Genomic DNA, 14,072 nt, shown 5'->3' with positions numbered 1-14,072 from the left:
AAGACTAGCAGGACATGGTTTAATGCCTAACCTGTTTAGATTATAATGACTGCAATCCTGTTCCGAAAGCCTGTCCCCTTCAAAGGTGGACAAAACTGAGTCCTAATAGGTAAAGGTAAAGGTACCCCTGCCCGTACGGGCCAGTCTTGACAGACTCTGGGGTTGTGCGCCCATCTCACTTAAGAGGCCAGGGGCCAGCGCTGTCCGGAGACACTTCCGGGTCACGTGGCCAGCGTGACAAAGCTGCATCTGGCGAGCCAGAGCCGCACACGGAAACGCCGTTTACCTTCCTGCTGGTAAGCGGTCCCTATTTATCTACTTGCACCCGGAGGTGCTTTCGAACTGCTAGGTTGGCAGGCGCTGGGACCGAGCAGCGGGAGCGCACCCCGCCACAGGGATTCGAACCGCCGACCTTTCGATCGGCAAGTCCTAGGCGCTGAGGCTTTAACCCATAGCGCCACCTGCGTCCCTCGAGTCCTAATAAGATTGGTCCAAAACGATAAAAGTTGGAAAAAAGTGAACCTTTTTTTGCTGGTGTTCCATACTCATTCTGGTTTGGGGGCTAGTTTGAAAGCCATGTCACAGCTTCAGTCGTTGGGGAATAATTCTGCTTTAAAAATGGTAGCAAAAATTCATCTAGCCTTATGACATTTTAAAGAAAATGAGAATGCTAGGTAGTGTTTAAAAATAAAATCCCGCAATAAGGTTTCCACTGAGTTCTTATAAATATTCATAGTTTTCGACCATTTTTCTCAAGACAAGTTGCCATTAACATTCTGTTGACCTCTAGGATAATAGAAGTGGAGTGTCTTCATGCAGAAACATCTTTAAAGATACACTCGTCACCCCAAATCTGATTATCTTATTGCTCATGTACCTTGCTCCAGCCCATGGAGCCTATTTTGATCATGTGTGATATAATATAATGGAATACAATGCCACTAGAGGACAGCAGTAGTTAGCTTTCATTTTTGGAAAGCTATGTTAATGTATTTTTGTCCAACTGTTTCAGGGCTTCCTCATACATTATATTTTTTTAATGCATACTTTAAGGGGAGACTTAAAGCTCAAATGTGTGGATGCAGCTGCTGATATTTGAAAACGCTGTGTAGCATAAAATGCATTGTCCATACGGTGGTTCTGAATGTTTGTGCAATTGAGTTGCACACTTGTCTTTATTGCTATATTTCCATAATTTTGTTGCGTGCATATGAGAGTTCATGGTTGTTGGTGTTCACATTTACACTGAGGGCTGGAATCGACTGCTCACTCTTCCATGAACACTTATGGCAAATTTTAGATGGCTGCTCTGTAATGTGTGAAATGATCCTCAAAGACTGAGGTCTGATTCAAAAGTAGCCACAAATCATAAAATACATAATGAGCAGGTACAAGCCTCAAGCGTGTATGGTTCTTGCCCACCTCCACTTACCAGGTTATGGTGTAGCTTGGTAGCAAACTATAGTTTGCCCTAACAACAGTCTGCTGTATTTGGACAAAATGGGAAACAGTAGTTTGTTTTTGAAAGAGAAAATGGTAAAATCGCTCCTCAGGAAACCTTCCCTGCATTTGGAAAATCTAATTACCGTATTTTTCGCTCTATAAGACGCACCAGACCAGACACACCTAGTTTTTGGAGGAGGGAAACAAGAAAAAAAAATCTGAATCCCAGAAGCCAGAACAGCAAGAGGGATCGCTGCGCAGCAAAAGCAGCAATCCCTCCTGCTGTTCTGGCTTCTGAGATAGCTGTGCATCCTGCATTCGCTCCATAAGACGTACACACATTTCCCCTTACTTTTTAGGAGGGAAAAAGTGAGTCTTATAGAGCAAAAAATACGACTGGCCAGGTGTAAATCTCCCCTTTTTGGGCAAGGTTCTTGAGCTTGTGGTTGCGGACCAGATCTAGGTGCTCTTGGAGGAAACTGATTCTCTAGATCCATTTTAATTGGGGACCACTTTTGGCATAGAAACTGCTTTGGCCACCCTGTATGATGACCTCTGTTGGGAGAGAGACAGGGGAAATGTGTTATTGTTAATTCTCCTCAACCTCTCTGCGGCATTTGATACCATTGAACATGGTATCCTTCTGGAATGGCAATTCAAGTTAGGGCTGGGTGGCACTGCTTTGTGGTGGTTCTGGTCCTACGTGGATGGTCATTTCCAGAGACTGATGCTTGGGGAGTGTTCTTCAGCTCCACGAAGCCTTCAGTGTGGGGTTCCTCAGGGTTCAATTTTATCTCCCATGGTATTTAACATCTACATGAAACCACTGAGAGGGGTCATCCAGAGCTTGGAGTACGTTGTCAATAATATGCTGATGACACACAACTCTACTTTTCCTTCATATATGCAGATAAGGCAGTGGGTGTGCTGGACTGTTTTCTTGCCTGGGTAACGAACTAGATGAGAGCCAACAAACTGAAGCTCAATCCAGATTAGGCTGAAGCCCTGTTAATAGGTAGCTCCCTAGATCAGATGGATGGGAGATTGCCTGCTCTTGATAGGGTTACACTCCCTCTGAAGGAGCTCATACATAGCTTGGGAATATGTCTGGATTCTTTGTTGTTGCTTGAGGTTCACTTGGCCTTGGTGGCATGGAGTGGCTTGCATCAGCATTAGATTTCTGCAACACGTATGTGGGGCTGCCTCTGAACACGGTACAGAAACATTAGCTGGTGCAAAATTCAGTGGCCAGGTTGCTTACTGGGGCAAGATGGTTTGAGCATATAATCCCAGTCCTGGGCTGACTGCATTGGCTGCCAGTTAGTTTCTGGGCCCAACTCAAAGTGCTGCCTTTAACCTATACAGCTTTAAATAGTTCAGTACGTTGAAGGCTGTCTCTCTTCATGAACTGACTCAGACCCTGTGATCAACATCTGACGCCCTTCTTTGTGTGCCTCTTCTGTGAGCAATTTACAGGGTACCAACACAAGAACAGGCCTTGTCTGCATTGGCTCCCCATTTGTGGAATGCTCTCCTGTGGTAGACTCACCTGACACCTTTGTTACATATCTTTCGCCTCCATGCGAAAACATTCCACTTTTCTAAGGCCTTTATTTTTAGCTGTTGCCACTCAGTGTGTAGAACCTGTGTGAGGTGTCTAGGGTTAAAGCTGCACCTGAGGAATGAGCACGTTGTCTGCTAAACATGTGGGGTGATGTCGGTTTAGCAGACCTCTTATCCTCCTCGAATGGTCCCCTCTTGTGAATGACACATACAGTGGTACCTCGGGTTAAGTACTTAATTCGTTCCGGAGGCCTGTTCTTAACCTGAAACTGTTCTTAACCTGAAACACCACTTTAGCTAATGGGGCCTCCTGCCGCTGCCACGCCGCCGGAACACAATTTCTGTTCTCATCCTGAAGCAAAGTTCTTAACCCGAGGTACTATTTCTGGGTTAGCGGAGTCTGTAACCTGAAGCGTATGTAACCTGAAGCGTACGTAACCCGAGGTACCACTGTACCTATGTGTGCTTACACAATGTAAAGACTCTTGTGAACAACATTTTCAGATGCCTTCTGGCATCCATAAGTGTCAGGGAACTGCCATCGGCTCAGAGGCAAGGAACAGAAGGGCAGTTGTGTTACAGGGAGCCTCCGAAAATCTTGCGAAGCAGTTCCTCTTCCGGGGAGGAGGAAAGGGAGAGGTGCAAGGACCAGAGAATGTTTGTGGGAGCCTTAACACCACTCCTAGGCAAGGAGGACAGGAGGGAAACAGGCCCTTGCCATCGCCCGTGCTGCGCAGTAGCCTAAGGTGCAGAGAAGGGAGGAGAAGGTTGGGAGTAACGAAACTCTTATGTTGGGGGAGGTCCAAAAACAGACCACTCCTGGATTCTGTTAGCGATTGAGCCAAACATGAACGTTTGGCGCTCTTCACTGTAAATAGTTTGCACCTAAATAAAGCCTGTAAAGGACAGGTTGGAGTCCTGCCTGGTTACTCTCGAGCAACCACAACAGCCATCTGACAATATGTTAAAAACTTAATTCCAAGCACATAATGCATACCTTTGGTCTTTGGTCCAAACTCAAATCCAAACACTGTTGGTTTTGGATGCTCAAAAAGCAGACATGTTAGTCTGATCAAACCCTTTAATAGGTTGTTTGTTACCTGTAAGAAACACAGCTATGGCCTGAGCCCATTTATACTTGGCAGATCCTTTATTTCTTGAAGTGCAACAGCATTCTAGGATTTTCTAATGGGCTGTTCCGTAAGTTAAGCTAACAGGGAGAGGCAGTCTGGTTTAGGCTTTATACGTAATGAATATGTGTGACTTGAAAATTGTTAGGCTCACCGCCTGCTGCTTAACGGATAGGATAATTACTCAATTATACATACACATATTTTGCATATATCAGAACTTCAGCAACAGCAATTTTTGAAGAATTTTGAATGAAGGGAGTCTGGGGAAGGAGATCTAAAATTGTAAAAATCAAAAGCTGCTGCTCTTTTATGCAAAGAGTGGAAAACTGTCTATGTTATTCCTGTAAAATATTGGTGTGGGGCCCTGTGACCCTCCAGGTGTTGTTGCACTTCCAACCCATATCAGTCCCAGCCAGCATGGCCGGGGGTCAAAGAGGATGGGAGTTGTAGTCCAGGAACTTCTGAAAGGCCACAACTTCTCCATCTCTGTAGGAAGCTGTGTCACTAATCTCTTTGGTTTGTGAGTTTTTAATGAGAGGTTTTGGAAGGCATCACTCCTAACTGTCCTGTATTCTTCAGCCACAGATGTGGTCACCAGCTTGCCCTTAGCAAGCATATAATTTGTTGTTTTCTATACCTCCAAAAATACTGTTTTATTGTGCAGAGCCTTGGGTAGCAGCAAGATATTTTGCTGTTTTCCCAGTCCCTGTTTGGTAAGGATGGAATGGATGGTCATGTGACAAGGAGGAAAGGGAGGAGCTTGGGGAGTTGGAGGAGGCCAACCCAGGAAAATGTCCTTCTGGGTTGGAGGTGCTGAGAACTGGGGACCCCAGAAGGAGACCAATTTAGGGAAGGGTTCCAGTTGATGGGGAGCCAGGAGATCTGGAACCAGGGCTTAGTGGTTTGTCAGAGGAATATCTCATCTCTGCAATACCAGAAACCCCAAGTGCTATGTAACCCTAGTCTAGATGGCTTCATTGTCTCCCACTATCTCTTTATTTTTTAAATTTTACTTAGTTTTTCACTTTAAAGTTTTACAGTCGATTATCCAACAAGTAACATAAAAACAAGATTCCAAAGAATCTCCTGGACTTCCCTCCTCCCCTTTCTGGGTCCTTTTTTTAACCATTTCCTCCTGCATCTTTTTATAATAATCCAAATCTTTTACATCTCCATTATATCCAAAATTGAACATTAAACTACAAGTTTAAACTTCCAATCCTACTAATGATTTTAGCTGTTTACGATGGTTTTTAAGATAAAATATAGATTTTCTCCATTCCTTATTAAAATTTTGGTCTTCCTGATTTCTGATTCTTCCGGTCATTTTTGCCAATTTGGCATAATCCAGGGGACTTTGTCTTCTTTCCATCTCTGAGCCATTAACATCTGAGCAGTTGTGGCCGTATACATAAGTAGTCTTTTCTGCTCCATTGGGATTTCAGCACCTAAAATTCCTAAAAGAAAAGTTTCAGGGTTTGTTTGTTTTTTTAAAGAAAAGGTTATTTTAAACATTTTTTTTCCAATTCACTATACTGTGGTACCTCAGTTTATGAACTTAATCTGTTCTGGAAGTCCCTTCTTAAACCAAAAGCGTTCTTAAACCATGGCGTGCTTTCCCTAATGAGGCCTCCTGCCACCGGTACCCTTCCACCGTTCGGATTCTTAGACCGAGGTAAAGTTCTCAAACCAAGACACTACTTCTGGTTTTGTGGAGTTTGTAAAGCAGATCATTCTCAAACTGGACTGTTCTTAAACCGAGGTACCACTGTATATCATTTTCCAAAATTCCCACTGTCGGCAGAGAGCCTTCCCTTTCAGAGGAAGCATTTGTGGATAAGACTGATAGTGAGCTGGTGCCACTAATTCTCCCTCTGTCTCAAAGGACATGGAGGCAATAGTGTGAGCAAACTGTGTGTGTTTATGGAGGAATACCCCATTTCTTGCCCAATCCTAAAGCTCAGGATGTAACTTGCAAGAATAGTTGTTCCAGCTCTGCTCTTCAAAAGAAGAGAACAGGGTGTGTGCCAGATGTTTGATAGGCTTAACGAAGACACTGATCCTTGTCTCTTAGGTCTCTGCCATGCTTTACTTGCCTGTAGCCTGTAAACCCATGTTGGGATGCAAATAGCTTCTGCTGGCCAGGGTTGAAAACTGTGGGGATTCCAGCTGGTGTGATGGAGGAATTAAATGCTTTCTTCTGCTGCCACCGTCTTGAGGAAAATCCCTGATTTTTTGCGTTTTAAAGAAAACAACAACCTGCACATTAGATGTGAAGATGCAATTAATGCCACATTTGGTTTGGCCCTTAGAAGAATCTGTCAGTTTTTATTTACCATCTGGAAACCTAATCAGGAAACATTTTGTTTTCTAATTCCTTTCTTAGGTACAAAGAAGGTGGGGAAGCTCTCCTTGTGCTGCTTTCTTCGGAGGAAAAGGGAATGATGCAGCAGCTGTCACAGAAGAAAGTTCCCATCAACAACATCAAGTAAATTCTTCAGTTCTTTTTTATTATTAAAAAAAATCAGTGTTTTTTTGAGAAAATGAGGTGTGAGTACTCATTTATTGATAAAGGTGCCAAAGGGGCCTGCACAAAATGGCAGCCATGGACAGCAAAAAAAGGGAGGGTGCTGCTACTATGTATTATTGTCTTATTTATTGGATTTACAAACACTTTTCTTCCAAGGCACCCAAGGCAGTTTACAATTTTAAAATGCTTACATTATGTACATTATGTAAAATGTAGAGTGGCAGAGTCCTCTCAGGCCTGGATTCCTTTGCTTCTACCTTCCCTGAGGACACACAGTTCTTTCTTAAGCAGCCCCAGGGAAGGTGGATGTTGTACTGGTGAGGACTGTCACAGAAAGGCCCTAATTGTTGTACTCATGTTGTACATGAGTATTATTCACTCCATGTGGCTTGAAGTAGACTTCCTCCCCCCGCCCCAACAAACCATAATTAAGATTAACCACTGTTCACTGGGTGCAGACAACACAGTAAACTGTGGTTAATCTAAAGCAGACTCCTCCTCTGCAGGCAGGTAAGCCTCCTCCATTCTCTGCATCAGATGTGAATGGAACGTCCAGTCTCTTCCTACACATAGATGTGGTAGAATTGCCCATCAATCTTGATTTTAATTAATTTTTATAATGCTTTTATAATGTCGCACTATTTTGGTGTTGTTAGCCGCCCTGAGCCCGGCTTCGGCTGGGGAGGGCGGGATATAAATAAAATTTATTATTATTATTATTATTATTATTATTATTATTATTATTATTATCCACAGAAAAGACTTCCTGTTGCACCTCCTGCATAGATCGCTACCCTGCTTCATTCTCGCAGAAATAATGTGGGAAGCTTCCTTTAAGCCAGGCTAGATCATTGGCCCATCTAGGTCCGTAGTGTCTGTAGCAGGGATAGATAGGGAAGCTGTTTGCTTCAATTGCAGCAGCAGCTTTTTTCCGGGTGCCTTTCTAATGTTCACTAGGGAAAATAAAGGGCGAAAAGGAAAAGAGAAGATTGTATCCCATGCTAAACTCCCCCATAGGGACCTTCCAACATTTCCCCCTCCCTCCTTTTGAAAAATTGCAGAAACTTCCCCTCCTCCCTTTTTCTCCACCTGTGAATGGGCTGGTGAATTTAGGACTTAGGCAAAACGCCCAGTTCTTCAAAGAAAGGAAAAAGGAAGTGTGCTTCTGGTTTTAATTCAGGACAAAAGCATCTCAAGAGTTTACAAGTTTGAGGAACACTGCCCCTAATACACAGATTCCTGTGCTACTGTATTAAAATGCTAATCTGAAACATGGCAATGTTAAGTCTGTAGTATTAGCCCTTTTCCTCTGAGGAAGGCTCAACTGAGTGCACCGATAGTTTCCTTTCTTTACTCGTATTGACATCTGTTTCATACCTTCATGCATACAGACCTAATTACCATCTGGTGCCTAATATCTCAGTCACTCAATATGCGTTGAAATTGGTTCACATGCTCCGCTGAAGTAGTTGTTGGCTTCCAGTAATGCTGTTTACAATACGGTTCTAAATCATGGGTGATAATGTGGGGATGCAGTAAAGCTTGCAAATCCTTGTAAATGGCCCTTTTTAGCCTTTGTTTTTTCTCTCTCTTAAAGGGATATAATGACTTGCCAAGGTGGCATAAATGGTTTACTGTGGAGAGGAGATCATTTTTGCAGTGGAACTGATGAGCCATGGAAAACACTGCGGGGGTGGAGTGGGGAGAAAAATGCAGATGATATTTAGTGTTGGTTATAGATCTCAACATTCAGATAATTTCTGCTTTCATTTGCTTTGAGAGAGTAGCTTTTGGTCGATATGGCTGTGAAGAGATGGGTTTAAGAATGTTCAAGTCAAGTTTGGGGAGAACTCAGAAGCTGGAAGAGAGCTCAGTAAGATTTCCAGGGGTCAATGCTCCACATAACCCATTGCTAGCAGGAGGAGATGCAAATTGACTTAGCTTGCAGTATTTATATGGGTTCCAGGCAAAGTTCAACCTGTACAGGAGCCCTATGCATTCCTTCCTAGGTGAGGAGAACTATTGGACAGCCTCAGTTAGCAGGATTCACTCCAAGTTGACTCAGCTGCCCAGGCAGATGGGCCAACCTGTCCACTTGGCATCTCACCACATAGGACATCTGTGCACTGAGATGTGAATTTCTGGTAAAGCTCTGACAGCTCCTGATATATACTTGGTTCCTTTGAAATATGCAGTTGGCTGCTAAGGGAGGCAGGACTACCGTATTTTTCCATGTATAAGATTAAGTTTCCCCCCTAAAAAATAATGTCAAAAATTTAGGGGCGTCTTATACACGGATACATCCTCCCCCCATTTTCTTAAATCGGAGTCTCCAAAAATAGGGGGCATCCTATACATGGGGGCATCTTATGGACAGAAAAATACGGTATCTTCCTGTTCCATCCTTTTGCGTCTTGCACCAGGACCTAGGCTGGAATATCCAGTCTCCTTTCCCAGTTTATGCCTTGACAAGGAGGAGATCCTAGCTCTTCTCAGCCAGCTGTTCCACTGTTGAACTACTCTTAACAGAACATAAGCATATCTTTCAGCTGGCTCGCCTGTAATGCTCAGCCAAACCATGGCTTGCTGCAGATGGGAGAGTTTCTGGAGGAAGATTTTGAAGCTGTTGTGCTCCTGCTCCTGGTCCTTCTGAAGCTGCACTGCTGTGAATAAAGCCGCCCAAACCTGGTCTAATAGTTTGCCTCACACCAGACAAGCCACGATCTGCAAACAACGTTTGGTTACAATTCATGGTTTGTCTGGAGTAAGACAAACCATGATTCCGGGTTTGGACACCTTGCTTAGCTTAGCTCACAGCAACATGGCAGGACTGGAAGAGGACCAAAGCAGCCACAAATTCCTTCCTGGGAGCCCACATGTTCATATAAGCCATAGTTTGGCTGAGCGTTGCTTGCAAACCGGCTGTATGTGGCCTATTCAGAGCATGTTGGGTGAAAACTCTCCCTCCTCCACCTTCTTTCTGATAGTTTTCCAAAATCTGAAAAGGATATTGGCATCTCCCTCTCTGCTGCCTGCGCCAATCAATAATGTTTCCTCCTCTCTAGGCTAAATGTACATAGCTTGCTTTTTCTTTATTTCTTAGCTTCATAGGATTTCCGTCTCAGCCTCTGCCTCGTCCTTGTACCTCTCAGCTGAATCTTTTCCAACTTGCCAATATCTTTTGAGACACCTGGTGCCCAGAGCTCACAGCAGCATTCCAATCAGGTCACAATAATGCCGAATAAAATGGCATTATTATTTCCCAGTTCTTGGCAACCATTCTCCGGCCGATAAAACCTAAAAATGGCACTGGCCTTTCCAGCCACAGCATCCACATTGCTGACTCATATTCAATTTGTTTATGTACACTGTAGATTCTGAATGCTTCTGCTGCCTAGCCAGTTATTTCTCCTTTTCGGTATTTTGTTCCCCTTCCTGTATTCATTACATTTAGCTTTGCTGGATTTCATTGTGCTGCTGCTTTCTCCCCACTTATCCAGCTTGTTAAGAAAGAGTAGAGTTCTTTTGAGCAGCAGTGGGCAAACATTTTGAGCCACAATGCCTTCTGGGCAATTTTCTGAGGGCCTCAAGCCAGCAATGATTGGGGCCAGAGGCCGAAATGGGTGGTACAGCAAACGCAGATTTTACTGGACACAGTAGTCGTTTCTACACATGTTCACAAACACCTTTCTGTCCTCCATGTAGACCAGCAAGAGGCATTGTCCAGTCCACCACTAGATCTAGGCTTGTGTCCAGGGCTTGTACAGCCTCTTCTGCCTCAGATGTAATAGGGAAATAGAGCTGAGTCTGATGACACCTTGCTCCAAAACTCCCAATGACTGTTCCCAGTGCCTTCATATAGACTAGGGTTTCCCAAACTTGGGTCTCCAGCTGTTTTTGGAATACAACTCCCATCATCTTCCGTTGCTAGCAGGACCAGTGGTCAGGGATGATGGGAGTTGTAGTCCAAAAACAGCTGGAGACCCAAGTTTGGGAAATCCTGATACAGACGTACCTTGGAAGTCGAACGGAATCTGTTCTGGAAGTCTGTTTGACTTCCAAGGCGCGGCTTCCGATTGGCTGCAGGAGCGTCCTGCAGCCAATCGGAAGCCACGCTGGATGTTTGGCTTCCAAAAATCATTCAAAAACCAGAACAATCACTTCCGGTTTTCGATCATTCAGGAGCTGAAACATTCGAGTTTACAGGCGTTCGGCTTCCGAGGTTCCACTGTATAGATGCTGAATACCACTGGGGACAAAATAGTGCCCTGTGGCACTCCCATTGGGGCCAAAGAGCAATCTCCTAATGCTATTCTGTGGACAGCACATTGCTGGTAGGAGCAGAGCGGCTGGGACACAATAGACTCAGTTATGGGCTCTAACCAGGGCTCAGTTGGCCTCAGAGTGAGATCTGCACCACCAAGACCTGTATCCCACTTTCCTCTGAAGAGCACAAGGCAGCATATGTGCTTCTCTGCCTCCTCATTTTATCCTGTGGCAAAGGTTAGGCTGAGAGATGACTCAGGGTCACCCTGTGAGCTTGGCGGCTGAGTGGGGATTTGAACCCTGGTCTGCCAGGTCCCATTCCAAGACTGTAGTCACTATACTGCCTTTGTGGTGATGGCCTCTTCAAGAAGTCCACTGGTTGGGGCTTGTCTGCTGTGGCGCCAAAATGTTCCTCTTCAACCAGGCCTTTGGCAGATTAATATTCTATAGCTTTTTAAATGTGTTGGGGGGGGCTTGTTGTCTTGTTGTTTTGTTTTATTTGTGCTTTTACCATGTATTTCTTTCTTGTGAATTGCCCTGAGATCTTGTGAAGAAGGGCGGTATAATAATAATAACAACAACAACAACAACAACAATAATAATAATAATATAGTGGTACATGGGCTAGAACTCTGAAGAGTTGGTGGGGAAGAAGCAGGATGAGGAAACACAGCCTCGCTCTCTTCCCTCATGCAATTATTGTTGGGTTGTTTTTTTTTTTGAATAATACAGCTTTAATCTCCACATCAGTTGTACTACCTATCTGTGAAGCCACAGTTCTGTAGAAATGCCTTGGGCTCTGGAAATTCCCAGCAAGAGTCTTATTTAAATGCTTGGGGTGGGGTGGGAACCCTCACACTGTTTTCTCATGAGAGAGAGACCGTGTCAATGTGAGGTATTATTGCTGTATATTTTGCTCCCCCCCCCTCCTTCAGTATGAGCTCAATTTTCCACCTTTTTATAAGCTCAAGAAGCAATTTAATGTTAATTGTGTGGCTTTACCTTGAAAAATCGTTGCCTCTTCCAGTTTAAACTGTTCTCTAGATAAAAGGCCTGAGCTTCTGTTTGCTTTCCCTGCATTATTCATGGGAGGAGAACGGTCTTCATGCCTGACATGATTTCAGCTGAGTTTTGTTCAGATGGGCAGTACCTTTTAACTATTTTGAAGTAATGCTTTAAAAAAATATATGAAAAAAATCGAACCTGTTGAGCAGGGGTTTGTGACCCTTTAGGAAGAGATATTTATTTATTTGAAATGGTTTTATACCATCTTTCAACAAAATTACCATCATTTAAAAAGCAGAATGAAACATCAGTCTGGAATGAAGCCAAACAGAAGTATCTCATGTGGAAAATCTTCCTCAGGGGTGGGGCCATGACAGAGAAAACCCTGCCACTTAAACACACCAACCTGAACACTCTCTCTCTCTCCATCTCTCCATCTCTCTCTCCATCTCTCCCAATCCTCTAGAATCAATCCTGAAAAGCTTGTTGACATCCAGAAAAAGTTGCAGTCCTTCTTGGCTCAAGATCAAGAGCTGAAAGAGAGAGCCCAACGGGTAAGCTGCCTATTATGATACTTTCTTAGTATACACCTTTGAAGGTGACCTGGAAGCTACAACTAATCTAGAATGCAGTAGCAAGACTGGTGACTGGGAGCGGCCGCTGGGACCGCATAGCACCGGTCCTAAAGGATCTTCACTGGATTCCAGTACATTTCTAAGCACAATTCAAAGTGTTGCTGCTGAGCTTTAAAGCCCTAAACCCAGGGATCAGCAACCTTTTTCAGCCGTGGGCCGGTCTACCGTCCCTCAGACCATGTGGTGGGCCAGAATATATTTTGAAATAAAAAATGAACGAATTCCTATGCCTCACAAATAACCCAGGGATGCATTTTAAATAAAAGCACACATTCTACTCACGTAAAAACACCAGGCAGGCCCCACAAATAACCCAGAGGTGCATTTTAAATAAAAGGGCACATTCTACTCATGTAAAAATAAGGTGATTCCCGGACTGTCCACGGGCCGGATTGAGAAGGCGATTGGGCCGCATCCAGCCCCCTGGCCTTAGGTTGCCTACCCCTGCTAAACGGCCTCGGCCCAGTATACATGTAGGAGCATCTCCATCCCCATTGCTTAGGCTGGACAGCGCGGTCCTACTCCAAGAGTCTTCTTCTGGTTCCCTCACTGCGAGAAGCAAAGTTACAGGTAACCAGGCAGAGGGCCTTCTCGGTAGTGGCGCCCTCCCTTTGGAAAGCTCTCCCTTCAGATGTCCAGAGGATAAAGAACTGCACAACTTTTAGAATACATCTGAAGGCAGTTCTGTATCAGGAGGTTTTTAATGCTTGATTTTTTTTATTATGTTTTTAGACATGCTGTAAGCCACCCAGAGTGGCTGGGGAAACTCCGCCAGATGGGTGGGGTATAAGGGACCCTGTGGTCCTCCAGATATGGTTGGACTACAGCTTTCATCATCCCTGACCATTGACCATGCTGTCTGAGGCTGGCCAACAGCATGTGGAGGACAATAGGTTCCTCAACTATGGTGTAGAAAATCCTACATATCAGTTCTGCCATGCCATGGGAAGTTCTGCATGAACATGCATAGTCAGAGTCTCCTGTGCATTAAATTTGACTTTTATCAACCTTCCTAGTTTCCGTGGAACATGCGCTAGAGATGAAGAGAGAGATTTTTAATGAGCTTTAAATAAGTTTTAAAATATGAAGGAGCATTCAGCACCTGCAGCACCTTGGCTGCTGTTTATTCTAAACTTTTTGCCTGGGTTTCTGCAGCGCCAGGAATTCTGGAATGAGCTACAGTGCTGGTGGGTAGAAATAGTGATCAGGAATGCCAGCATCCTCTCAGCTAGTACCAGCTGCCAATTTTAGTGGTATAAATCCAGCTCTTTGCTATCTCTTTTGGTGGCAATACCTTAACTGTCAGCAGCCAAGGTAAAGAGGCAGTATCTTGTGAAGAGGGCTAACATCTAATACAGTAACCACTATGCCACACTGCCTTTTTCTGAGGAATAATGAATGGGCAGTACAGAAGTTCAAAGAAATAAAATTAAATGCCTCTAGTTCCCAAGCCTAGAAAGCTAGATTAATGATGTGGTGATAACTGAGAAATCGAAA

At 44.2% G+C, this 14,072-nt stretch overlaps 1 protein-coding gene across 1 annotated transcript in view; it reads left to right on the top strand.

Annotated features, from left to right (window-relative positions):
• Positions 1 to 14,072, top strand: part of DDX10 (DEAD-box helicase 10) — a 153,763-nt gene that overhangs the window by 26,179 nt on the left and 113,512 nt on the right. Inside the window, exons 10-11 of the mRNA XM_081909716.1 lie at positions 6,526 to 6,627; positions 12,407 to 12,494. Of these exons, the coding sequence (XP_081765842.1) occupies positions 6,526 to 6,627; positions 12,407 to 12,494 (190 nt within the window). The remainder of the gene's footprint in view (positions 1 to 6,525; positions 6,628 to 12,406; positions 12,495 to 14,072) is intronic.

Source organism: Podarcis melisellensis (assembly GCF_964234715.1).
Source record: "Podarcis melisellensis genome assembly, chromosome: 4".
Classification (NCBI taxonomy): domain Eukaryota; kingdom Metazoa; phylum Chordata; class Lepidosauria; order Squamata; family Lacertidae; genus Podarcis; species Podarcis melisellensis.
This window is presented reverse-complemented; position numbering and strand designations above follow the sequence as displayed.